Below are 26,750 nucleotides of genomic sequence, written 5' to 3' on the forward strand. Positions count from 1 at the left end.
GAGACCCGAAGCTGGTTTTCTACGGTGGCTGCAGAGGGCCAATCCCAGCAGAGTTTTTCAGTCTCTGTCTTTTATCTAGGGTAGCAATTAGCCGCGCGAATTTTATTCTTTTTATGAGTCTTAGAGTACTAGACATATTTCTAACATTTTTCTCATAATTTTAAAAACAACTTTATTAGCTGCTGCTGCTGCTGCTGGTGTGTGATGTGATGTGGAGGTAAGAAAACAACGTTGTGGAGTCAGATCTTTCCGTGTTTACTGTTTCCAGGGATGGACCTGGCCCTCTTGTGGTCGGGCTTGCGTGTGATCCTCTTTACCCACCCACTGAGCCTTAGCGCCAGCCCCTCTCTAGTTGATTTCCTTTCATCCTCATCCCTACTTGAAGGATGCTTGAATTATCCGCACTTTATAAATTAAATAAATCAGACGCCCCTCTCAGCATGCTCCATTCCCTCCCAGACATTAAATGAAAGATTCATGTCAAGTTTATTAATTTCTTGACATATTTTCTCTTTCCTTCCTTCCTTCTTTTTTGTCTTTTTCTTTTTTTGGTGGTGGTGGTGGTGGTGTACTGAGGATGAAGCCCAGGGCCCACGCTAGACAAGCACTAATCACTGAGCTACATCCCCAGCCAATACCTTCTTTATTTCACACTTGATGCAGTCCCCTCTAGATCCAGCTTCTTTAATCATTTAGAAACAGTCTTTGTGCAGGGCGGTGGTGGTGCATGCCTGTAATCCCAGCACTCAGGAGGCAGAGGCAGGTGGATCTCTGTGAGTTCGAGGTAAGCCTGGGCTACAGAGCAAGATCCAGGAAAGGCACAAAGCTACACAGAGAAACCCCGTCTTTAAAAAAACAAAAACAAAAACAAAACAAAACAAAAAATAAACCCAGTAAGGTCTGGTGGTCTGGTGGCACATACCTCTAATCCCAGCACGCCATTGGAGGTAGAAGCTGGATGCTATAGAGATTTCCAGGAAAGCCTGGGTTTTAATGGTTTGAGACCCCCACCTCAAAAACCAAACAAAATCTTTGGTTTATGAAATATTTATTCATAGAGAAACAAAAGATTCAATTAAATCACTTCTAAGTCTACACAACAAAAATATGGGCAATATTTACATCATAAATCGGGATCTCAGCACCCCACCCCCACCCCTTTAAAAATAATATATCTGCAAGCACCATTGACTCCTCAGCAGGGAACTAGGGCTTCTTATCCTTATTAGGGAAGCTAATGGAGAAGGAGTAAGTCTTCGGCTCTTCTCTGGCCAGTCTTCAGGAGAGCTATAATCTTGAGAAGGATTCAGACTTGCAGTTCCAGGCTAACAGAACAGACTTCCTTCATCCACTGGATTGGCTGGCACTCACCCCAGACTACTCAAGTCCTTCCTTTTGTCTAACCAAGTACTCAGCACCTACAGGAGCAAAGCCAGACACAAACCAAGAACCTTAAAGCCACGTAGAGAGTGTGCAATTTCATCTTTTGCATTGGCAAACAGATAAGACTACACTGGCTAAAGTGTGATGCTTCCCAAAGAGAAATCCTTACATGTCTCCTTGAACTTACGGTCTTCTCCCCAAAGATGGGAACTCTACATGTGCATCAGTACCGACAGCTGTAGCCACCAGAACATGGACGGCGGATCCAGCACTGACCTGCTTTTAGCTTTACTGGGGCCTCTGAAAGCACAAGTGCCCATCACTTGCCCATTCCCTGCCATCTTGCTGCTGGCCTTCCCAGATAACCTCATGCCACTGTGTATTAAATCTGGACCTTCTAAGACATGGAAGACAGGGAGCTTCCCAATCCTGAGGGGACATCAATCCTTAAGATGTTTCAGTCATCTCTAAGACAAGCTCCAAGGACACAAGGTCACCTCCACTTCACCTTTAGTCACACAAGCATCATAAACCAGACTCCAGAGACTATATTCCCTGTCCCTGAAGCACTTTCTGGTCCAGTACCTGGATCTGCTCCAAGACTTCGCGCTGCATCTCCACAGCCATGTGGTATATGTGGTGGTCAGAGTCATTGTACATCACAGCGTTCTGGAACATCAGCATCAGATCCCGCTGGAATTCAGCCATGGTGTGAATGCGTCCCTTAGACAGGTTCCTTTTCAGGGTTGTTAAGTCCATGGGTCTGCAGGAGCAAGAGGAAATCAAACCTTGATGAACTGAAGGCTGAGGCAGGAAGTTCTCACGAGTTTGAGGACAGCTTGAGCTACACAGTGAGTTCCAAGCCAGCATGAGTAAGACTGTCTCAAAACAGACAGACAAAAAATGTGGTGTCTATGACAAGCTCTTTGAGAACTTGTTCTTGGTGAAAACAGAAGCTGCACTAGTTCATTTTGTTTTTAGTTTTTGTTTTGTCAACTTGGCACAAGCTGGGGTCATCTGGGAAGAGGGAACCTCAATTGAGAAAACGTCTCTATTAGACTGGCCTGTGGGCATGTCTGGGGCATTTTTTTAAATTAATGATGGATGTGGGAGGGTCCAGCCCACTGTGGGTTAGTGCCGCTCCTGGGCAGATGGTCCTGAGTGAAGCACAATCCTAATTAGTCTTAACAACAAAAACCTGGATTCAGATGTTGAGGGTGAATGCTGAGAGATCAGAGAAGCAGAGCAGCCAGCCACCAGAGACTTCTTACCTCTATGAAATCTCAGACCGAATGAGGGGAAGATCCTGTCTCTACGAATCCTCAGACTGAATGAGTGGCCGAGATCCTGTCTCTACCGGCCTTACATTCCTGTCTCTACCTCCCTAGGATTAAAGGCATAATCCTCCCAACTGCTGGGATTAAATATGTGTGCCACCACTGCCTGGCCTCTATGGTTAACTAGTGGCTAGCTCTGCCCTCTGATCTCCCAGCAAGCTTTATTTGTCAGAACACAAACAAAATATCATACAATATCTGAGTTCTGTAAGAAAGTAAGCTGAGCAAGCCATGAGGAGCAAGCCAGTAAGAAGTATCCTTCCATGGCCTCTGCTTCAGTTCCTGTCTCCAGGTTCCTGATGAGTTCCCAGCCTGATCTCCCTGGTTGATGGAATAGATAGACCCTTTTCTCCCACAGGCTGGTTTTGGTCATGATGTTTATCACAGCAATGGGAAGCAAACTACAAGAGTGGCAAAGATAACAATTTTCATAAAATAATAAAATAGCAGCTGCAGATACTGATCCTTTATAAAGGCCAAACACTATGTTGAGCACATTCTATGGTAAGTTAATCCTCTCAATAAACATACAATGTAGATATTACTTACCATCATCATCATCATTTGGGAGGCACAGGGTATTGAACCTAGGGCAGTGGTTTTCAACCTGTGGGTCAAGACCCCCAAACCCTTTCAACAGGGGTTGAATATCAGATATCCTGCATATCAGATATCTACATTATGATTCATAAGAGTAGCCAAATTACAGTTATGAAGTAGCAACAAAATGATTTCATGGTTGGGGTCCCCACACATGAGGAGCTGTGCTAAAGGGTCGCAGCGTTGGGAAGGTGGGAACCACTGACCTAGGTGGGCCTCACACATACTGGGCAAGTCCCTTCTCATTAAGCCTTTGTCCGGCCCTTTCTTGGCTTTTTAGACACAAGAGCTTGTGACATTGCCAGGCAGGCCTTGAACTGGCTGTCCTCCTGCACTGTCACAGGGAGTCAGGATCTCAGGGCCACTGTTAGCACAGTTTTTGAGTCAGGGTTGTGCTGGGCATGGTGGCATACCCTTGCACCCGAGGAGCAGAAGCCGGAGGGCTGTCTCTCTCTCGCCATAGCCTCTGCTGGCCTTCAACTCGTGATATTCCTGCCTCACTTTCCAGAGAGAGGACAGGTAATTATGCTTTCCATTTGACAGATGAAGAAACTGAGGTCTGAAGAGATTACATGCTGCTTTTTCCTGGCTATAACCATGGAGGTGCCAAAGAGAAGAAAAAGGAGGTTCCTGCTGTGCCAGAAACCCCTACTAGAAAAAGAGAAGAAATTTCAGAGTTGAAGGGAAAGCTCTTGAAAAGAAATGTTCCAGAAAATGCCCCCAGAAGACAAAGAGGAAAAGCTTATTGTGAAAAAACACACACTATCACAAGGAATACACACAGATACACAGACCTGAGACTCCAAAGGCCAGATGGTAAGAAAGGCTGGCAACTGTCCGTACTTTGCAGAACCCAACTGGCCTTTGTCATCAGAATCAGAGGGGTCAATACTGTGGTTTGAATGTGAAGTATCCCCTATAGTCCACGCATTGGAATAATTGGGCCTCAGCCCATGGTGCCGCTTGAGAAAGTTGTGGAACCTTTAGAAGGTAGAGGCCCGCTGGAAGAAGTATGTCATGAGGGAACACATACTTCCTGTTCTCTCTCTGCTTCCTGCGGACCAGCCAGCCTCTTGTTCCTGCCGCCATTCTTTCCCTGACTGTATCCCTCTGGAACTGTAAGCCAAAATAAGCCCTTTGACCTCTTAAGTTCCTTTTTTGTTGGTTGTTGTTTTTTTAATGTGTTTGTTTGTTTGTTTTTTGAGACAGAATCTCTTAAAGTAGCCCTAGATGTCCTAGAACTCTCTATGTAGACCAGGCTGGCCAGAATTCCCAGAAGTCCACTTGCCTCGGCTGCTCAGAGTACACCACCACACCCAGGTCTAAGTTGATTTGTTTATTTTGTTTTTCGAGACAAGGTTTCTCTGTGTAGTCCTGGCTGTCCTAGACCAGGCTGGCCTCAAACTCACAGAGATCTGCCTGCCTCTGCCTCCTGAGTGCTGGTATGGAAGGCATGTGCCACCACCACCTGGCTAAGTTGATTTTTCCAGAGTATTTTATCACAGCAACAGAAAGTAACTAAGACAGAAACTGGTACCAGGAGGGGGGGCAATTGCTGGTAAGCCTGACTGTAAGGTTCTTAGGTGTTTGAAACTAATTTGGGAGAAGGAGGTGAAAGAGCTTGGAAATTTGGCCTAGAAAAGCCTTAACTGCCGTAAGAAGGACTGTAGAGGCTCTTCTGGGAAGGAGTCTGTAAGACAAAGGAGCAGAGAAAAGTGCAGACTGTAGAGGCTTGGCTCACGAGGAGTCAGAGGTGAACAAGGATGCTATTGGGAACTGGCCTGGAGGCCATTCAGGTTTTATTCTGGCAAAGAATTTGGCTATTTTCTGCAATGTCTAGGCACTTGAGGAGGCTGACTTAGAAAGTCCTGGACTACTCTGTCTGCAGAGGAGCTTTCAAGGCAGGAAAACACGAGACTGCTCACTGCTCACTGCTCACTGCTCACTGCTCCATCATCCGGAGTGAGACAGAGCAGCAAGTGGAGCAAAGCAACTGTGAAGCTTGTCAAGGAAGGACGCACAAGCAAGATTAGAGCTGTGAAGGAGGAGAGTGCAGATAAGAATACACCTTTCATTGTTCAAGAGATGGGTGCCATTAAAGAGAAGCCTCTTACTCTGCACCGAGACAGTACGGTGCCGTGGAGCTGCAGCAGTGGCTGAGCTGCCCTGTGTGAGGCTGTGAAGATAGAGTCTAGGCTGTAAGCAAGATGCCAGGATATGAGATGCTAGGACCCTGACATCACTACTCAAGACAGATGCAGGCATGGAATGGCGCTGGCCCACGAGAGAACCTCTCTGTGCTGTATGCAGACAGCACAGCTTTCGGAGCGCCGCGGAACATCAGAGCACCAGGGGCCGAACAGAGAGCTACAGGGATGCTGTCTGCCCTCCTGGATTTCAGGCTTGCTTTGGTCCAGACTTTCCTTGCTATGCCCCAGTCTTCCCTTTTAAGGTAGGAATGTACACCACGTGCCATTGCATATTGGAAGTACAGAGTTCGTTTTTTATTGATGGGGTCACAATTAGGAGATGGGCTGGCAAGACGGCTCTGCAGGTAAATGAACATACTTGCTGTACAGGCCTGACCACCTGAGCTCATTTCCTGGAACCCATGGAGGAAGGAGAACACTGACTGCCAAGAGTTGTCCAATGACCTGTAGCACATATATCAATGTGAGCGTGTGTGCGCACATGCTCACACATACACATAATCACAACGATAATAACAATACTATTTTAAAAAATTAAAAAAAGCGGGGATGGAGAGATGGCTCAGGGGTTAGGAGCACTGGCTGCTCTTCCAGAGGACCCGGGTTCAATTCCCACCACCTACATGGCAGCTCACAACTGTCTGTAACTCCAGTTCCAGTAGATCTGACGCCTTCACACCAATGCACATAAAATAAAGTTAAATAAATTTAAAAAAATCAAAAAGCCAGGTGTGGTGGCTCACACCTTTAATCCTAGCAGTCAGGAGGCAGAGGCAATCAGATCTCTGGAGTTCAAGGCCAGCCTAGACTACATAGCAAGTTCCAAGCCAGCTAGAGCCACACAGTAAAACCCTGTCTCAAACATACAAATTAATTAGAAGAGTGGCGGCCCCAAGTTTTCAATATTTCAGGTGAGAATTTGAACTTTTGAGTGTTGGCACTGTTAGGGACTATGGGGATTTTTGAAGTTTGACTGAATGTTTATTAGAAGGGTAAACTAAGTTGTCCCCATGAACTTATGGGAACAGGGACTGACTAATGTTTTAAGTGTCCCCATAGACTCAGGTATTGGAGTACTTGGTGTGCAGCTGGTGGTACTGCTTGGGAAAATTATGGAACTTTTCTTCTTCTTTTCCTTTTCTTCTTCCTTCTTCGTCGTCTTCTTCCACCTCCTCCTCCTCTTCCCCTTCTCCTCCTTCTTCGAAAGACAGGGTTTCTCTGTGTAGCCCTGGCTGTCCTGGAACTCACTCTGTAGACCAGGCTGGCCTCAAGTCACAGAGATCTACCATCCCTCTCATAACCTTTTAGATTCTATTGTTTTATGACAGCATTTTAAAATAGTTTTGGATTTATTTTTACTTTATTTGTTTATGTGGTACTTACACACCATGTGCATGTCTCATGCCTGTGGAGGCCAGAAGATGGCAGAGTCCCTGGAATTTTAACTCCAAAGTTACAGATGGTTGTGAGCCACCATGTGGGTACTGGGAACTGAATCTGAGTCCTCTGCAAGAGCAATTGAATGCTCTTAACAACTGGGCCATCTCCATAATGGCAGCATTTTAGATTAACTATGCTAACATCCAAAATACAGCACCCAACAATGTTTTTGAATTTCCATTTAACAGCTTTATCTTAGCATGTCTAATACTAACTGCCTGAATGAACACAGGGTCCCTCTTAAAGTTTTCTTTAAAAAATATTGTCAAATGTGGAAGGAACAGGGATGGGTGCACACATATGTAACTGTAGCACTAGGCAGTTAGTAGACTGAGGCAGAAATACCTCCAGTTAGCAACCAAACAGATTTTAAAACAAAACAAATAATAATAATAATAATAATAATAATAATAATAATAATAATAATAACAACACCTGTAATTCCATACTCTAGAGGTAGAAGCAGGAAGCTGGAGACTTCAAGATCAACTTCAGCTAAGTTTGAGGCCATCCTGGGCCACATGAGACTGTCTCAAAAATCTGTGGTCTCAGTTAACAGAGCAGCAGAAATGGGAAGATCACTTAAACCCACAAGTTCTAAACCAATCTAGCTAATATTGGGCAGGGAGTAGAAAGCATATCAAAAACCATTTTTTATATTTATTATTTTTTTAATATTCACAATGTCCAGTCCATTTGTATTAGGCAAATTCAGAGAAAACACTCCACTATCTCTCCTATCTTGATGAGTCCAAAGTTTTATACCTAAATCACTTTCTATCATAACTTGTATTACCATCCAAAAAATATCTTTTTAGACCTTAAAACATTTTCTTAGATAAACAACTTAAGCTTTTATGTTTCTTTTTTTCCCCCCACTTAAATGTCAAAAACAATTTTTAAGCCAAACTGGCTTAGATTGGCTGTAGAATACATCTTGAGTTTGAGTACTGTAAATAAGATATATAGTCTAGTAGATGGGAAATAAAGAATGGAAAGACAGACATAAAAGCAACAAGGGCCTGGTGTAGTGGCTCAGGCCTGTAATCCCAGCACTTCAGAGGGAGAGGCAGGAGGATTAGGAATTTAAGGTCAGCTTCAACCATTTGAGACCAGTCTGGGCTACAGGCAATCCACAGAGCAAAACAAACGAACAAAAGAAAAAGCAATGAACCCGGCCAGGAAGGTGCACAGCTGGAGAGTGCTTGCAGCAGAGAACCCGGCTAGGAAGGTGCACAGCTGGAGAGTGCTTGCAGCAGTGAACCAGGCCAGGAAGGTGCACAGCTGGAGAGTGCTTGCAGCAGAGAACCCGGCTAGGAAGGTGCACAGCTGGAGAGCGCTTGCCTAGCATGCACTAAGCCCAGGTTTTATCTTCAACACCACAAAAAATGAGCATAGTAGTCCATGTCTGTAACCCCAGAACTTGGGAACTGGGAGTCAGGAGGGTCAGAAGTTCAAAGTCATCCTCAGCTACCTAGCTACCTAGCCAGTTTGAAGTTAGCCTAGGCTACATGAGACACTGTCTCAAAAATAAACGGCAACCAACCACACTTAGTCCCTCTCCTACTGACCTTTTCACCACATCCTTGTATCCCGGGGCCTGCTTTTCTGACACAGGTTTCAGAAATGGACTGCTGAACCTGTTAAGAAATAAACCCAAAGAGGATAAAGAAACCCTGGCGAATCACTCTAAAGGAGCAGGGTGGCTCATAACAAGAATACTTCAAACTACAGAGTAAATGAGGTATGGTGGTTCATCATAGCACTAAGGACACTGAGACAGGAGGATCACCAAGAGTGGAAGGCCTGTCTCGACTACATATTGAGTTCTGGTTCTAGGCCAGCCAGGCTACAGGGCAAAAACAAACAAACAGCATATGTATGGCTTTTTGTTGACCTCCCTAAACAGCAAGAGTGGTAGGGAGGGGGGACCCAACCTGTAAAATATTTTAACTATTATCATAATCTCTTTTAGTTAAGGACTCAAAACTTTGTTCAAGGTTTCCAAGACTCTAGTTTTTTTTCTTTCCCTTTTAAAAGTATTTATTTTCATTTTATGTGTATGAATGTTTTGCCTCCATGAACATATGTGCATCACACGTGTGCAGTGCCCACAGAAGCCAGAAGAGAACACCTGATGCCTTGGAACTTGAGTTACAGATAGTTGTGAGCCACTGTGTGGGCACTGGGAACTGAGTCCGTGTCCTCTGCAAAAGCAGCAAGTGTTCTTACCTGCTGAGCTCTCTCTAACCATTTGTTTGTTTTGAGGCAGGGTGTCATGTAGCTCAGGCTAGCCTCAAACTTGCTATATAGCTAAGGATGAACATGTAGTTGTGATTCTCCTGCCTTGATGGGTGTGCACCACCAGACCTGACAGGTATCTGTAACACTGGGGAGTGAGTCTAGAGCTTCATACATGCTAGGTGAGCATTCTCCCAACTGAGCCACACCCATAGCTCTGAGGATCTATTACTGTGGAAAGGAAAAGCCACCACATGGGAAGGAGGCATCTATATCTGAAGTACAAAAATATCAAGTATTAGGAATAAATTTCTAGAGACAATTCAAATAGCACAGCAACGACTCCTTATAGACTAATAAAATAGCGATAGGTCTCACCCATGGTTTGGTTCTTAGTTTGGGGGCCTCTTTGTTTTGAGACAGTCTCCTGTAGCCCAGACCTGTCTCAAACTAGAATGCCTTTCGACTTGTGATCATCCTTCTTCCATCTCCCTAAGGCTAGGATGACAGGCATGTTAGGTCCTGGCCAGTGTTCGCTATGTTCAGATGAAACCTAGCACTTCCTGCATGCTGGGCAGGCACACAGCAGCCGAGTCGCAGACCCACACTCCCACTCCAGTTATGACTTGTATGAAGGATGAACATATCCCCTTCTGTGTTCATATCCAAGTACGTGTTTTGGTTCTGGAGATAATCTCACATTGGGAACCTACCTGTGACTGGCAATCATCTTCCAGACTTGCAAAAGAGTCTTCTTAAATAGGAAATGATCCTGAATAGGATCACCTTGGCTTAGGTCATTCCTACAGGATATATGACAGAAAAGAGACAGTCGCTTCATAAGTAGTACTGCGTCTCACTAGATGGGTAACGAGGCCTTCCCAAGGCACAGTGCTCCTAATTAAACACTTGAAGGAATGTAATATCACAGCTATGAAGATGTACTTAATACTCTTAGAAGGGATAGTAAACTGCATGTTTAACATTTTTTCTTTTCTGTGTCTCTGAGTGTGCCTGTGTGAATTTATGTGTGCCAAGAATGAACCGGTGCCTGTGGAGGCCAGAGACACTGGTTGCCCTTGGTACTGGAGTGACAGGTGGTTGTGAGCTCCCCGATATGGGTGCTGGGAATTGAACCAAGGTCTTCTACAAAAGCAGTCAGGGCTATTAACTGCTGGGTTCTCTCTCTCTCCAGCCACGATAAACAGTATCACTCCCACCCAGTGCAGTGGTTAACTGTTTTATATTCCTCTTTTTTTCCTTTTGAGACAGGGTCTCATGCAGACCAGCTGGCTTTGAACTAGCTATGAAACTGAAGATGACCCTGAACCCCTGACTCTCCTTCCTCCATGTTCCAGAACACTTGAGTTACAGGCTGATGCCACCGTGCTGGGTAAGGTCACTGTCTTATAAAGTAGACTACAATATGAGCCTGCTTGTGCCTTTCCCCTTTCCCTTCCCCACCCCCACCCTGGTGTTGGAGGCAGGGTCAGCTATGTAGTCAAGACTATTCTGAAAATCTGTGTTTAGCCCAAGGTGGCTTCCCAAACGCTGGGATTACAGGTCACCTGTGCCTCGTCACCTCCTGCTGGTTTGTGCCTGTGATTCTACAGAATTGGTCTGTTCAACAGTTTGAAGTGGGCCTAATGGTGCACACCTATAACTCAGTACTTTGGAAGCAGGAGGAGGAAGATCAGAGGTGAAAGGCTACCTAACGAGCTGGAGGTCAATCTGGGCTACATGAGACTCCACCTCAGTGTTCCTTCCTAAGTACCTAGAACCACCAGACACGTAGTAGATACTATTAATTTATTCCTGACATATCAATGAATTCTCTGTTTTATTTGAATGCTAGAGAGCAAATATTTTTCCTTTTCACTCTCCCCTGTATGCCTCATTAGAGGCAGGCAAGCTTAGCTCTCTGGAAGTCCATTTCTTTGGGCTATACACACACCACTCCCTTTCTAGGAATGCACATGGCAGCCTACGACCCTTACCTGAACACACTATGCATACCCGCTCCTCTCTGAACAATGTACCCAGAAACCTGTTGGCAGCTGGGGATCCCTCCCTGTATCAGGCTGTGAGTAGCTGCATTACACAGTAGAAATATGTCATTCTCCATATCAACTTCTTGATAATGGCCACCCCTGCTTTCCATTCTAACGTTCTGAAGTGGGCCCATCTGCCCTAGACTGGTTCTGGATGCAAACTGTCTCCTAACTGAACTTTTCTTTTTCCTCCCTGTTCTGGAGATTAAACTTAAGCCCTCCTGCATGCTACTCAATAGCCCCTCAGCCTTCCTTTGCACAGTGATCTTAGTTGTTTTCGTTTTCCCTCCGATTTCCTCTATAGCATGTGTGTGTGTGTGTGTGTGTGTGTGTGTGTGTGTGTACACGTGCGTGTGCACACAGGTGGGTACCATGGTGCACAGATACACATGGAGGTCAGAGGACAGGAGCAGGAGTTGGCTCTCTTCTTCCCCATGTGGGGCCCGGGGACTGAACCCACGTCAAGAGGCCGGCAGCTGTGTCTTCCACACCGAGCCCTCTCTCCAGCCCTCATTCTTCATGTTCGTTTGTTTGTGTTTTCATCCTGGGGCTTCTTGTGGGCTGGGCAAGCAAGCCCTCTACATTGAACTCTATCCTTAGCTACCATAATCTTTAAAATCTACCTACTACAGATTCTTTTCTCCTCGTGATACGGCCTGTCCTGCACTAAATTGTCTTACTTTATTTTGCTTTTCTTTTGAGATACAACAGTTCAATATTTTATCTCACCTTATAATTTTCCCAGTTGAGCCAGGCAGTGGTGACAAACACCTTTAATTGCAGCACTCAGGAGGCAGAGGCAGGCAAATCTCTGAGTTTGAGGTCAGCCTGGTCTACAGAATGAGTTCTAGGACAGCCAGGGCTACACAGAGAAACCCTATCTCGAAAAACAAACAAACAAAAAAAGGAAAAAGATATAAAGACTTTCTGCTTACTCCAAAGTTAAATGATATATTACATGTTCGACATTATATACTGTATTATTCCCTTGAAAGAGATTGTCTTAATACTTAGATTTCCAAATTCTCAAAATCAGGCATGGTGGCATATCTGTAATTCTAGCACTTGGGAGATAGAAACTGGAAGATCAGAACTTCATCATCCTTGACTACACAGTGAATTCAAGGCCAGCCTGGGCTACATGAGACCTTCTCAGGAAAAAAAGAATGTCATATTCTCATTTTGCATTGTATACCAGATGGTATAAATCCATGTGAAACTATAATTCCTATTATCTGCTCAATTTTAATACCTCCTCATAACTATTTATTTTCACTATGTATTATTTCAACTATATCTAGAGTCAATTTTTAGATTCATTTTTATTTGATGTGTATAAATGTTTTGATTGCATGTATGTATGTGTACTACGTGTGTACCTGGTACCTGCGGAGGTCAGAAGAGGGCATTGGATGCCCTGAAATTGGAGTTACAGAAGGTTTTGAACCACCATATGGGTGCTGAGAACTGAACCCTAGTCCTCTACAAGAGCAGCAAGTATTTATAACTGCTGCTTCATCTCTCCAGCCACTTGTAAACCATTTATTTACTTATTTATTTTGAGATATGGTCTCAGATATGTCCCAGAACTTGCTGTGTAAACTAGGCTGGCCTTGAACTCACAGAGATCCACATGCCTCTGTATCCTGAGTGCTGGGATTAAAGACATGTACCACCACACCTGGCCTCACCTGGATCTAAATCACATACCACCAAATCATATAATTTTACTATGATCTTTACTCAACTTATCCTTAAATGCTATTATTTACAGAACCCTATCCAAATAAGACAGTTAAAGCACAAAACAAATTTCTTTTCTTTTTTCCTATTTTATTTATTTTTTAAGATTTTATTTTTGTTTTGTAATTCTGTGTGTTTCTGTGTACATGAGTGCAGTGCCAGAGGAGGCCAGAAGAGGGTGTCAGATTCCCTGGAGCTGAGGTACAGATGGTTGTGAGCCTCCGGATATGGGTGCTGGGAAACGAACTTGGGTCTTCTGCAAGAGTAGCAAGTGTTCTTAACTGCTGAGCCATCTCTCCAGCCATTCCTATTTTATTTAATGTTTTTATTAGCATATATTAATTATACATAATAATGGATTTCATTACATTTTCATACACGCACATTGATAGATTTCAATCAAATTCACCACCCCTTACCATCTCTGTCCTCCTTCAACTGCTTTTCATCTCCTTCCTTTTCTCAGTTAGCCTCACCTCTACTTCCGTGTGTGTGTGTGTGTGTGTGTGTGTGTGTGTGTGTGTGTGTGTATGTCTGTGTCCCAGTGAGTGTCATTAGGTTGGTTTACAGGAGGGTGGGTGGGAGGTTGGTTACAGCAGCATCCGTGCCTTAAGTTTCTGATCACTCAGACTAGATTAACAATAGCTCTTTGTACTAGGTTGTAGAACTTCACTGATACATCCTCACAATAAAGACTTAATGTATCCACTATACATGCTGTGGCAGGTTTTGTAACCTCATAATTAACCACCTACGCATATTCTAAGAATCTGTCTAACCTTTATTTTACCCATATGGAGACAAATACCAGCCAACATAACTGAGAGTAAAGCAAGGGAGTGGCTAGTACTGCAGGACTAGTGACTAGTAGCAGGACTAGAACCCAGAGGCTGTCTCCTGTCCTGTCAGTCAGTGCAGACTTCAGCAGGAGACAGAAAAGAGCCTGGAGAACACCTGTTCTGTCTGTCTCTGTTTTCCAATGCTAGAACACAGGCCTTGAGTGTACTAGCCAAGAGCTCTATCAACGGGCTCTCTTTGGGGTTTTCCTCCACCTCCCCTCTACAGGGACGGTTGTTGTGTTATTGTCTGACAGAGGGCTTCACTTTTTAGGTCAACCAGAGAACTTGTGAGCTCTGGGATTATAGATGTGAGACACCAAGCCCAGATACGGGGCTGTTTTTTAAAGGAGTTTGAAACTTCTGCTTTAACATAAGAATTCAGCTTTCTATTTCCCCTTAAGATAACTGGCCAAGCCTGTAACCTCACTTAGTGGGTAGAGGCAGGAAGATCAGAAGTTTAAGATTACTCTCAGCTACATATTGAGTTCTAGGCCAGCCTGGGTTCCATAAGACCCTAGTTCAAAAACAAATAAACAAAAAAAGATATTTGGTTAAGCAGATATCATTACTGATATTCTGTTCTGTTCATATATGCAATTTTCTCTGAATTGAAACATTCCATTTTGAAATGAAACTCCTTAAAGATTCAGGAAGTTATCAGGCATGTTGGCACATGCCTTTAATCCCAGCACTTGGGAGGCAGAGACAGGTGGATCTCTGTGAGTTTCAGCCTGGTCTAGGACAGCCAGGTTTGATTCCTTGTCTTAAAACAAGACAAAACAAAGAAAAAGACTCAGGAAGTTCTAAAAGGACTTCCTTTTTAACTCATTAGAGGCTCATTAAGATCAGGAAGCAAACAACTGACAAGTCTCAGGAAGTCCCTGAAACTGAGAAGATTCACAGGCTCCTCTCCTGCCAAAGTTATATAAATAGTAAGGACTTCTAAGGAGACTCTCCAATCTATTGAGCTGCCTACAAGTTGTACAGAGGGATCCAAGATTTCATCTTTTGTGAGATGTTACCCATGATGGGTTGGGCTTTCAGTGATACAGCTGCCTTTGAGATATTCATTCTCCAGTAAGTAACCTCTCACCCATATTCCTGTAAATTACCCTAATAAACTCATTAGTTCACCAAGGTGTGGACTTTGGTGGTATCATTACTTTGGTCTGTGATCAGTTCCCTGCTGAGGTAAGTAGATGTTTGCTAGAATTTTCCCAGTAATAACATCACACAAAACCAGGTTCATTATGTAGTTCAGGAGCATCAGCCTCCAAGAGTGCTAAGATTACAGTCTGTCTGTACCAACATGCTTCACTATTTTTTGCTTTCCAAAAACAGTCTGAGGAGGACGTGGTGGAGCATATCTGTAATCCCAGTACTCAGGAGTCAGAGGCAGGAGCATTACAAGGCACAGGCTCACAGGTGCTCCCTAGTAAGACCATATTTAAAAATAAATAGATAGATAAAATATGGTCTTTAGTCCCTCAATTAGCTACAAAAGTAAGACAATTATATTAACAATTTCCCAAGATACATACAAGACAAAGGGAGAACATAAACTTTAATCTTAAAGAGCCAGGCATGATGGCTTAAATTTATAATCCTAGCACTTGGAAGGTAGAAATAAGAGGATCAATAGTTCAAGGTATCCTCAACTACATAGCTAATTTGAAGCTAGCCTGGGCTACATGAGACCCTGTCCTGGGGAGAAAAACATAATAATTTTTTAAAATATGTATTTTTGGAGACAGAGTTTTGTTCTGTAGCTCTGGCTGTCCTGGAACTAAGTAGACCATGCTGGCCTTGAACTTGAAGCAAAGTCTTCCTGCCTCTGCCTCCCGAGTGTGAGAGCACAGGCATGCACTCCTGGCCCTGTTTCAATAGTTTTTAAAAACGTCTGGTTTGTATAATAGTAGATCACTGAGCACCATTTCCTTAGTAAATCAAACTAGTAATTATTGAGAAGGTTTATGTATGATAGAGAGAGACTCTTTCCCCCGTCTTTTTCCCAATGCTGGAGATTGAACCTAGGGCTTTTCATCTACTAAGCAAGCATTCTATCACTGAGCTACGACCTCATCCACGAAGGCACTCTTAATATCAACAAAACAGGCTGTTTGTTGTTTTTAAGGTTTATTTAATTTTAAGTGCATAAGTGTTTTGCTTGCATGTATATATTAGCACTGAGTATGTGCCTGGTACTTAACAAGGGCAGAAGTGGGTGTCAGTTACCATGAAAATGGAGTTATAGGCAGTTGTGAGCCACCAGATAGGTGCCAATAACTGAATCTAAGTGCTCTGCAAAAGCAGCAAGCACTCTTAACCACTGAGCCATCTCTCCAGCTCCAACAGGCTTGTAAACTTCTATTTATAGTATGTTAAATTTAACCTGAGCTCAGGAAGTCAGGCTAGCTTTGGTGACATATTGAGAACCTTGTTCAAAAAATTATTCTTTGTGGTTTCCACCTGTGACATCTTTAAAACCTTATAAAATAATTCATTTCATGGTAACAGATTCAAGTAACTACCCAGAGAGGTAAATAAAAGTATGAATCCTAACAATCATGGATGGAGACCTATGCTTAGAGGTCCTAGCCACGCTGGGGATCACATTCAGTATCCTGAGTATGTTAATCAAGCACTCTACCATTCAGTCACACCCCAGCCCTATACTTACAGTTGTGAGGAGTTGGAACAGTTGTAAAGGATATCCACCAGGGGAGTTTCCTGAATGCCCACGCCATCATCATAGTCACCTAAAGGGGGCTGGTCTTCCACATCTGAAGCATCCCCTTCACCCTGGTCCTCCTCTTTGGAGTCTTGCTGAGCCTCCCCCTGGGAAATCCAAGAAGCACAGGGAACTTTAGAGCTATTCTAGCTGCACCATAACTCGACTTACACAGACTAAGCGAAGGTAGACCTTAAGGTGAGGAGAGGCCAATTCTATACAGCACCAGAAAAATGAGAACAAGGTGACTTTGTTAGACAAACCAATAAAGTTTATTGATAACCTGAACAATTTAAAAATGTCCCCAAAATGAAAAAGTATACTTAATTCTAAATTTGATGTTGACCTCTATAGGGAAACAAACAAACAAACAAACAAAAACAAAACCCAACCCTGCGGTCTTAAAGTTAGCTATTAACAGTGAGATTCCAAATGTACTGATTATGTTAAGGCTAAAACAAATGTTAGGATAAAAATGGCAAGTTTGGGAACAGTGGGAAAGCTAAATAAGAGGGCTTGGAGCTGGGTGTGACGTGGCTAACTGGGCTGTAGCTCAGTAAAGTGTTTGACTAGCACGCTTGAAGCTCTGGGCTCTATCCCCACCAGGAAAAGAGAAAGTACCATAGGCCTCAGCAGGCTCTAGTCAACGCCTGTGGGTGGACACTTCCCTGATAAGGACAAGCAGAGTACCACTGCCCTTTCCCTACTAACTTTTTCAACCTTTCTGTGTCCTCTCACATTTAGTGCATCTAGTTGTTACAAACTAATTAGGGGTAAAGACATCTTCTAAGAAACCCTCTGCCTGTTCCAGGAAAGAGACCACCCCTACTGTCCCAGCATGAGGCTATGAGGTTAAAATGGGAGGCTGTTGCCCTTTAGCTCAGACTTTCACTCTGGAAGGTGATTTCCTGCTGTGGTTCTCATCTGCTGAAAATAATCCTCTGACTCTTTGTTCTACCTGTTTGGGGTGAAATGCTGAGGACATAAGGACAGATGGCTGTGGCTGTGATCAAACAGGAGACAACTCCATCTGTATAACAATTTTTCTTTGGGTTTTTGAGGCAGGGTTTCTCTGTGTGGTCCCGGCAGTCCTTGAACTCATTCTGTAGACCAGGCTGGCCTTGAACTCAGAGATCCACCTGCCTCTGCCTCCAGAGTGCTGGTGTGAGTCACCACCACCCAATAATAATAATTACGAGCCGTGCATTGTACTTGACATGAGCTATCTTTTTATTTCCCTATTTATTTATTTGTTTTTTTAGTTTTTGTTGTTTTGCCTCTGGAGTGCTGGGATTAAAGGCATGTGCCACCACCACCTGTATTTTCAGTTTTTAATTATGTTTACTTGTACACACACACACACACACACACACACACACACACACACACACACAAGCACACGTGGAGATCAGAGGACAACTTTCAGCAATCAGTTTCCTCCTTCCAGCATGTGAGTTCTGGGGACTGAACCTGGGTCTTCAGACTTGGTAGTGAACACCATTAGCTGCTAAGCCATCTCATTTTCCGATTTAGCTATTTATTGGTTTTGAGACAGGTCTTACTGTCTTGCCCAGGCAGATCTCAGCCCCCAGTCAAATAGTCCTTCACCTCAGCCTCCTGAGTGGCTGTGTGCATCACTGAACTCGGCTCAGCTGTCTCCTTTGTTTACAACCCACTCTTAGTTACCTCAGGCTGGACTTAGATGCAGCTGAGGATAACCTCAAAATTCTGCTCTTCCTGCTGCTACCTCTTGACTGCTGGGATTACACATGTGCATCGTTACGCCCTGCTTATTTGCAGCTAGGGATCCAACTCAAGGCGTTATATGCATGCTAAGCAAGCAATCTACCAATTAGCTCACCCCCAGCACTGTTTTGTTTTAAGACAGGGTGTCTTATAGCCCATGCTGGTTTCAAATTCATTGTGTAGCCAAGGATGGCCTTGAATTTCTGATCCTCCTGCCTTTGCCTTCCAAGTGCTGGGATTACAGGGTGTGCTACAATGTCCGGCTGAATTCTTACATCCAAATCTCACCATAAGATCTTTAAAGAACGCCTTTAATCCCAGCACTCAAGAGGCAGAGCCAGGCGGATCTCTGTGAGTTCGAGGCCAGCCTGGGCTACCAAGTGAGTCCCAGGAAAGGCGCAAAGCTACACAGAGAAACCCTGTCTTGAAAAACAAAACAAAACAAAACAAAACAAAACAAAAAAGATCTTTAAAGAAGAACACTATTTAATCTGTGTGGAGCAGAGAAAACAGGGTTCTGAATATCCACTAACACACTATAGATCACAGGGCGCTTTGGACCCAGGAAGTTCCACTAACTGGAGTTAGGAAGACCAGGTGATTGAAACGGTTTCCCTCTTCACTCTCTGTGGGTAGCCCCTCTATGGTATAGTATCTGTGGGGGCTGGAGCTGCCTCTGGCTTTCCATATTCTCTCAGTAGCTTCTTTCAAGCCACCGAGTCTAGCTTGGCTACAAGCTCTTCAGTCTGTCTGCAGGGCTCCTCTTTCACTTTGGTAGTTTCCATTTCCTTCCTCTCCTGTTGCCTGGTACCAACCAGACGAAGGGCAAGAGTTTTCCCTTGATTCTTTGCTGCTAATGCACAATGGCTCCACTAAATAAGCTACCTGCAATCAAAGTTTATTATTAGATGCAGTGGAACAGCAGCGGAAAACAGCATCCATACCTCAGTGATACCACATGCTCGCACTATCAGTATGATGTCTTAGATGGCAACTAGATTTAACCCACTTGATTATTCAATTAAATTTTATCAAAGGCACTGGGTTAGTTGTGGTGAACATGTAGACATAGTTCTTGGCTCTTTTTGATTATGGTATAATTTTTAATCTCAAGTGCCAATTGTGATTAATTGGAAGTAGCTGTCTAGAAAACTTAAAATCTCTTTCTTCTATAGAAGTGGTGATATTTGAACTAGATACTTGCTGAACTTGATGTACATTCTATTGAATATTTTCAGCTGCAGAATAAATATAAATTCACTGTTCCAATCTGTTGGTCCTCAGCCCTTAACCAAGGTAATGACACTTGAACAAATAGCAAGAATACTCATCATAAAGCAGCCCTGCATATAAAAATTCTACTTCCTAAGACCCAAGGGGCTAAAGATGTGCATTTAAGACATCCCATTGCCAACTACACTTTTGTCCCATATTCTACATCAGCACCAAGTGCTGAGGGCATAGCAATCAACCAGCCACTGCCATAGTGGAACTTGTATTTATTTTTTAAAGATTTATTTTTATTTGCTGGGCATGGTGGTACATGCTTTTAGTCTCAACACTCAGGAGACAGAGGCAGGCAGATCTGTTTGAGGCCAACCTAGTCTACATAGTGAGTTCCAGGACAGCCAAAGCTGCAGAGTGAGACCTTGCCTCAAAGAAACAAACAAACATACATACAAAAAAAAAAAGTTTTTAATTTTATTTACATATATGTGTGCATGTTTCTGAGCATAGGACACATTTATGTGGGTATCCAAAGAGGCCAGAAGAGGGTACTGATCTCCTGGAACTGGAGTTACAGGCATTTGTGAGCTGCCTGATGTGGGTGCTGGGAACCAAACCCCAGGCATCTGCAAGAGCAGCAGGTGCTCTTAACCACTGACTCATCATCTCTTTAGGCCCTGAGCCTCTGTTTCAGTAAACTACTAATCGTAGCAGGACTATGCAAGGGAAGCATTTGGTAAAAAGCTGGTGGGACAGGGCGGTGCACCCCTGGGAATGCCAGCCCTGGGGAAGCTGAGGCAGAGTTCCCAGGACTAAGTAGTCAGATCGGATCTCAAAAGGAAGGAAAAGAGAAGGGGAGGGGAGGGGAGGGGAAGCGGGAAGAGGGAGGGAAAGAAGTGCGGGTCTTTCCAGCTGTGGCAATCATAGCTTCCCCTTTACCTCGGAGAGGGAGTGGAGGGGATTCTGGCTGCTGCCTTGCTCGGCCTCCTCCTGAGGTTCTTCACTCTCCACATCTTCCACAAGAAACTCACTCGATTCTCTCTCGGGGCTGCTTTCCTCTAGGTCTTCAGCCTCCGTATCTGGAGCCTCAGTTTCCCTCCAGCTGCCCACATCAAGGTCCAGACTGGAGTCCCAGGAGCTGAAGAGGGACCTGCAGTCATTGCTCAGCTCAGAGTCATCACGATAGTCATGTCCAGAATCCAACCAAACCCACTCACACCCCATCTGGAAACATACAGAAAAATGCATTAAATTAACTCAAATAAAAACAAAACAAATTAAAATAAACACTCTCAATACACCCCTATCTTTCAAGTTCATAGAAAGGGTCCAGAAATTTCTATTCATTAGGAGGCATAAGAGCCAGCTAAAGGGAGACATTAGATGAAAATTTTATCTTTTGGATAAAAAAAAACTTCAGGTTTGTATTACCCCATTTTTAAACTTGGAGATCTTCATCTCCAAAAAGGTGGTGGGGATTGAAGCATACCTGCCTTAACAGACTTGCTTTATCACAAATCATCCATGAACACAACCACAAGGCAATAAACTTGAGAATAAAGATTTTCCTCAGAGTATACACATTTTAATCTATTATGAACTTATTAACCATTAGTTTCAAAACAATCATGGTTACCTTTGGCATCCTTCTGGTCATATCTGACTGTCAGAATAAAAACAGAAACACTTTTTTATTCATTTGGAAATTTTATTATTGTTACGTGGTGTGTGCATAAATGCCATGTGTGTGCAAGTATGTGAATAATGCCATGCATGTGCAGATGTCCATGGGCCAGCAGAGTGAGGGATTGGATCCCTTGGATTATAATGGTGGTAAAGCCACCTGATGTAGGTGCTGGGACTTAAACTCAGGTCCTCTGGAAGAGCAGCAAGCACTCTTTTTAACTCTTGATCCATCTCTCCAGCCCAAAACAGTTTTAACCGCCTCCTCTTGTTCATTACATTGTTTTTTGCACTTTTCTTTTTTCTTCCGTTTAAAGACAGGGTCTCTTGTAGACTAGTCTCACATTCAGTAGGCAGCTGAGAACGACCTGGTTTTACTTGGTGCTAGGAATGGAATCCAGGATTTCGCACATAGTAGGTAAGCTAGCTACACCCCAGCATCTAGCTACAGCTTTCAATAGATTTTTTTTTTTCTTGAGTTCTTGCTTGGTCTTCTGCTTTGTCATTAATTCCTTTAAAGTTTCAACTTTTTTCTCTGTTCAAGTTGCTCCCTTGAGTTTTAAAAAATTTAAAATTACTGTTAATGTGTATACGCCTGTGTGACAAGGCTCCTCAGGTATGGGAGTTAGAGGCAGTTGGGGGCTGCCTGGTGGAGTGCTAGGAACTCAGTCTCTCTGGAAGAGCAGTACATGCTCTCCGTTTCTCCACACCACCACCACCCCGTATTGTTGGTGGTGTTTTGTTTGTTTGTTTGGGTCTTGCTATATCATCAAACTCAAAATTCTATTTAAGCTTCACAAGTGCTGGCTGGAATTACAAACTCACCCACCATGCCTAGCTTTCCACCATTGAGGGGAATGTCTTTCATCTGTCTGTACTTTATTGCTCCAATAGCCTGAGTCCTAATTATGTCTCCTTAGTCTTGCCCCCAACAGTTACTACCTTTGGAAGCTCATGTATCAGCTTTTCTACCAACTGAAAATTTACCTTTAATGTACTTTATTCACAAACTTTTCCAACTTAAAAACTTTTTAAATTTTACTTATTGAGGCCAAGTCTCACCATGCAGCCCTGGCTGGCTTGTGACTCAAGAGATCCACCTCCCTCTGCCTCTGGAGTGCTGGGATTAAAGACATGCACACCCGTGACTAGCAGTTTTCCAACTCCCAGTGGCTTCGTTTGTAGCACATGTCAGTTTGTGGACTGCTTTGAGACTTATTTCATATTCTAACTCCTGGACTGACTGAATTCGATTTCATTTCAAAGACTAACTTCTCCCTTAGCCTAACAAATTTTACATTTTTGAACAGGGTCTTATGTATCTTGGGGTGGTCTAAATTTTGCTAGTAGCCAGCTATTATCGGCTTTATCTTTATCTACCTGCTGAGTCCAGGATTACAGACTTCTGTCACGATGGTGTATGAAGGACTAGGCATCAAACCCAAGGCTTCCTCCATTCACTCTAAGCTACATCCCAAACCCTCAAATTTTATAAACAGTCCTATTTTAGGCACTAAGACCTGACCCTTTTTACTTATTTTATTTTATTTTTTTTAAATGACAGGGTCTCAACTAGGCAGCCCTGGCTAGCCTGGAACTCACTATGTAGACCAGGCTGGCCTCGAACTCACAGGAGATCCATCTGCCCTTGCCTCACGAATGCTGGGATTAAAGATGTGCACTACCATACCTAGCTTTAGGTATATTCTTCTTAAACCTTTTCCCTCAAGAAAGAATAAAGAACTAAAGCATGTCCTATTATTAATTTTATTTTTAAAAAGGTTCATACTAGTTCATTTTACTGCTGAAAGAATATTTTATTTAGTAACAGAAATTAGTATGGATAGAACTGAGGTCACATGGTCTTAACACATTTAAAAAGTTTTAATTACATTTGTGTGCACACATCCATGTATACATACAAGAATGCACATGCCACTGTGTGTGTGGAGGTCACAGGAGTCAGTTCTTTCCTCCCACCATGTGGTTTCCAGGATCAAACTCAGGTGGTCAGGCATGGCAGCAGGTACCTGAACCTACTAGACGTCCGTCATGCAAGCCCCACCAGTACACTGTTTTGAGACCGCCTCCCTCCCCTCTGCAGTCCAGGCTAGCCTCAGGCTGCCAGCTGTCCTCTTGCCTCAGTTTCCCAAGTGCTAGGATTACTGGTATGAGCCACCATGTTGTTTTTTCCCAGCACGGAGACTGCCAAGGACACTAGCCAAGAGCTGTACAGTTACACTACCAAAATATAGTCCCAGCCCTAAACTTTCCGAGATTAACCTTCACACAAACAAACTTAGCAATGACTTGTTGCTGTTGCTGTTGTTTCTAAGCACTCTTAGCCCAGTGTGGCACACACACCTATAATCCAAGCTACTGGGGAAGTTGAAATTAGAGGATCTTGAGCTCTAGGCTCGCTCCCTCCCTCCCTCCCTCTCTCACACACACACACACACACACACACACACACACACACACACACACACACTCACACACACTTATTGTACAAGCATTCTACCGATAGAAATAACAATAACACAGGCAAAGACAGTCCCGGCACAACCCATTCCTGACACTCTGCTGCCTTTGTCCATGCTCTAATCCGCAAGGAATAACATGAACTAGATCCTGAAAACCTTAACATTTTCCAAATATTCAAGAAAAGCCCAATCCAACAGCCCTATTGCACAATTAGTTCTTTTAGAAACACTAATTATGAATTTAGACTTGGTTACTCACCTCTTCTCAGGTGCAGCAGGCAGCTTCTAAGACCACTTCTCAGCTCTAACAATCTTAGCCCACATGATTAGTTATCATGGTGAAGAAAACACATTTCAAACACAAAGGACACACCAAAGGCCAGAGTTTTCCTTCTGTTTGTTATATACACACGCTTCACAGGTTTATTTTTTAAAAAAGTCTGTACACTTCACAAGACAGTACAAATTGGCTACAATCCGCTAGCTACACATTAGGGCATTAACACAACCCATGATTTTTGCCCTAAAACGGGCAACTGTGCTACTCCAACTCTCTGAAAAGAGATTTTTCTCAACTCATGGCATCTGGCCCAGGCACCTTCTCTTCTGGGCCCATACTGCTTCTCAGCCTTTTGACTAAGATCAAGTGTGGACCTGAGCCCACAAGCCCCACGCTAGATCTTGTTTATTCCTAGTTCAGGTTCAGCTCAGAGGGGACTCTGAGGCTTCACTTCTTCATCTTCATATCTGCTTCAATGGCACAGCGGCGTCCCCTGGTTCCCCCGTCCTAGACAACACCGAAGGGAGGGAGGAAGGAAGGAAGGAAGGAACATGAGTGAGCTGGTAACACACTAAGAGACGACATACAACAGGAACGCTGGGAATCTGACTTCTGGGGGGAGAATCTACAGAGACTACCACAGGGATGAAGTGGAAGGATTTTCTGTTTTCCCACAGAGTAGCTAAAAGAACACCTGATACTGTGAGTGGAACTGTAAGAGAGTACTTTCTCATGTCAATATAAAGGTCTTCAAAATTCACCTGGGGTCCCACAGAATGACTACCAGTCATCCCACCCAGCCCCCAATTGTGTGTAAAGAACAGGTAGTGAAAATGAGAGGTGAGAGAGGCAGAAAGGGCAGCGGGTAGTGAGGTTCTTGGCTAACATACCTGTCCAGTTGCTGGTCCCTATAAGAAAGGCCTTTCCTGCAGACTGACCCTGGCACTAGTTCCCTAGCACCTCCTGACAGATGTTCTCCATGAGATCAGGACAATCAGGCTTCTTTCCATCTGCTGCTCTCTCCCTGCAGCCCAGCTCCTTCCTCTTGTGCAAAACTTTGCTGTCTTCGATAGATAAAAGATCCTATTAACTGGCCTTGCAATAGCCAGCCACTTGAATGAGGATCGAGAGTCACTGTTGCAGGCCAATAACAAAGAATAGCGATCACAGTGTTCTGTTTGTGGTACAGGTCTATAGGCAAGATGAACTAGTGAACACTTTTGCTGGGCCGGACCATTTCTGCATTTCTAATATGCAAGGATTAAAAAATTTTTAGAACATAAGTTGCCAATAGCCAACAGTAAGAATAGAAATAACACCTTGCATTTGTGTAACATTTTAATTTGTTTTAAAGTTAGTTTCATAACTTAGTTTATCCTCACAACATCCCTGTGAGGTAGGCTAGACAGGTATCTCAATCTCATTCTTTCTTCTTCCTTTTTGAAAAAGACTTATTTTCATTTAGTGTGTATGAATGTTTTGCCTGCATGTGTATTCGTGTACCACAAGTGTGCAGTGCCTGTGGAGGCCGGAAAAGGGCTTTGGATTCCTTGAAACTGGAATTAGAGGAGGTATGAGCCACCATGTGGTTGCTGGACACTCAACCCAGATCCTCTCCACAAACAGGCAGAGTTCTTAACTTCTGAGCACCTCTCTAGTACTCCTCCTCCTGCTCTCTTTGGAGACGGGGTCCGAGGCCATAGCCTAGGCACGCCCTGACCCTCCTGCACTCAACTCATTAGTACTTCTATCACAGATGAAAACAACAAGGCCCTCAAAGGCTGTCCAATGATCTTAAGACCATGTGGGTTTTCAGCATGCTTTTCCTTACTTCACTGCTCTACCATGAACAGTGTTAGTCATTTAATTTATGGAGCAAAAAAAATAAAAGCCTTTAGGCTAGATCTATTATGTTCGCCTGTCACCCCACCAGCTAGTATTGTATCCAGTGGTCACCGCTACCGGGATCTTTAAAACCATTTTTAAGGAATGTGACGTGTGTGCAGGAGCACATATGCCACGGTGCACATGTGGAATGCAGAGGTCAACTCTGTGGAGTTAGTGCTCTCCTTCCGCTTTCATTGGGGTCTGGGGATCAAATTCAGTTCGCCAGACTTCCACGGCAAGTGCCTTGACCACTGGAATCTCGAGCTTAGCTCTACTGAGGGTTTGTGTGTCAAGTCTCTCAGTTGAGGTAGGAGGAAGCGGAAGGTGTGTGTTAAAAATCTGCCAACACACGGACACTGCTGAAAAGCCAGCAGCAGCTGCCGCCCTGAGCTATCTTCCACTTGTAACTAAAGAACTGGTAAAAGGTGGAAGTGAGAAATGAGGAGCAGGTGCATCCTAGTCTTTTACCCCAAGAACACTTCCGGTTTCAGTGCAGCCATCTTATAGTCAGTCCCTTCCCAGCGACAGACACCCCGCCCCCCCACGCTCCCTGACACACACATATACACACACACACACACATGCAAAGAGCCCAGAATGCAGAAGAAAGGAGTTTCTTATTCAATGGATAAACAGAATTTCAAGACATTGCCATAGTCTGCATGTTGGATTTCCCTCTGCCACCCAGGCCCAGCAGGAGCTGAGAATCTTTCTGCCAACATCACCCCGTGCAGCCATTCAATACTTACAAAGAGAGAGAGAAGGAAGGCAGGAGAGCCCATGGGGACACTGTCCTGTTAGAGGACAAACAAATACTGATCAGGTTCCACAGAAACTCTCAGCCACAAGCACCCCAAACCTAAGGACAG

The 26,750-nt window shown here is 43.9% G+C and overlaps 1 protein-coding gene and 1 long non-coding RNA gene across 25 annotated transcripts in view; one reads left to right on the top strand and one right to left on the bottom strand.

Moving 5' to 3' along the window:
- Positions 1-75: 75 nt before the first annotated feature.
- Positions 76-20,835, top strand: LOC121823955 (uncharacterized). The gene is made up of 3 exons (XR_013046027.1): positions 76-217; positions 10,484-10,604; positions 20,611-20,835. It is a non-coding gene; the product is annotated as an uncharacterized LOC121823955 (long non-coding RNA).
- Positions 1,032-26,750, bottom strand: part of Brd8 (bromodomain containing 8) — a 47,170-nt gene continuing 21,451 nt past the window's right edge. For 10 of the 24 annotated variants that reach the window (XM_076554954.1, XM_015996615.3, XM_015996618.3 and 7 more), the window contains 7 exons: positions 26,631-26,675; positions 20,488-20,772; positions 16,525-16,682; positions 9,925-10,014; positions 8,542-8,610; positions 1,969-2,146; positions 1,032-1,418 (listed from right to left, as the gene is read on the bottom strand). In XM_076554954.1, coding sequence (XP_076411069.1) covers positions 1,368-1,418; positions 1,969-2,146; positions 8,542-8,610; positions 9,925-10,014; positions 16,525-16,682; positions 20,488-20,772; positions 26,631-26,675 — 876 coding nt within the window. In that variant the 3' untranslated portion in view covers positions 1,032-1,367. Of the gene's footprint in view, positions 1,419-1,968; positions 2,147-8,541; positions 8,611-9,924; positions 10,015-13,074; positions 13,313-16,524; positions 16,683-20,487; positions 20,773-24,099; positions 24,502-24,884; positions 25,242-26,630; positions 26,676-26,750 lie in introns of those variants that run through there. The other 14 variants (XM_076554957.1, XM_076554951.1, XM_076554950.1 and 11 more) reach the window with 6 other exon arrangements.

The sequence above is a fragment of the Peromyscus maniculatus genome, chromosome 19 (assembly GCF_049852395.1).
Source record: "Peromyscus maniculatus bairdii isolate BWxNUB_F1_BW_parent chromosome 19, HU_Pman_BW_mat_3.1, whole genome shotgun sequence".
In the NCBI taxonomy this organism is placed as follows: domain Eukaryota; kingdom Metazoa; phylum Chordata; class Mammalia; order Rodentia; family Cricetidae; genus Peromyscus; species Peromyscus maniculatus.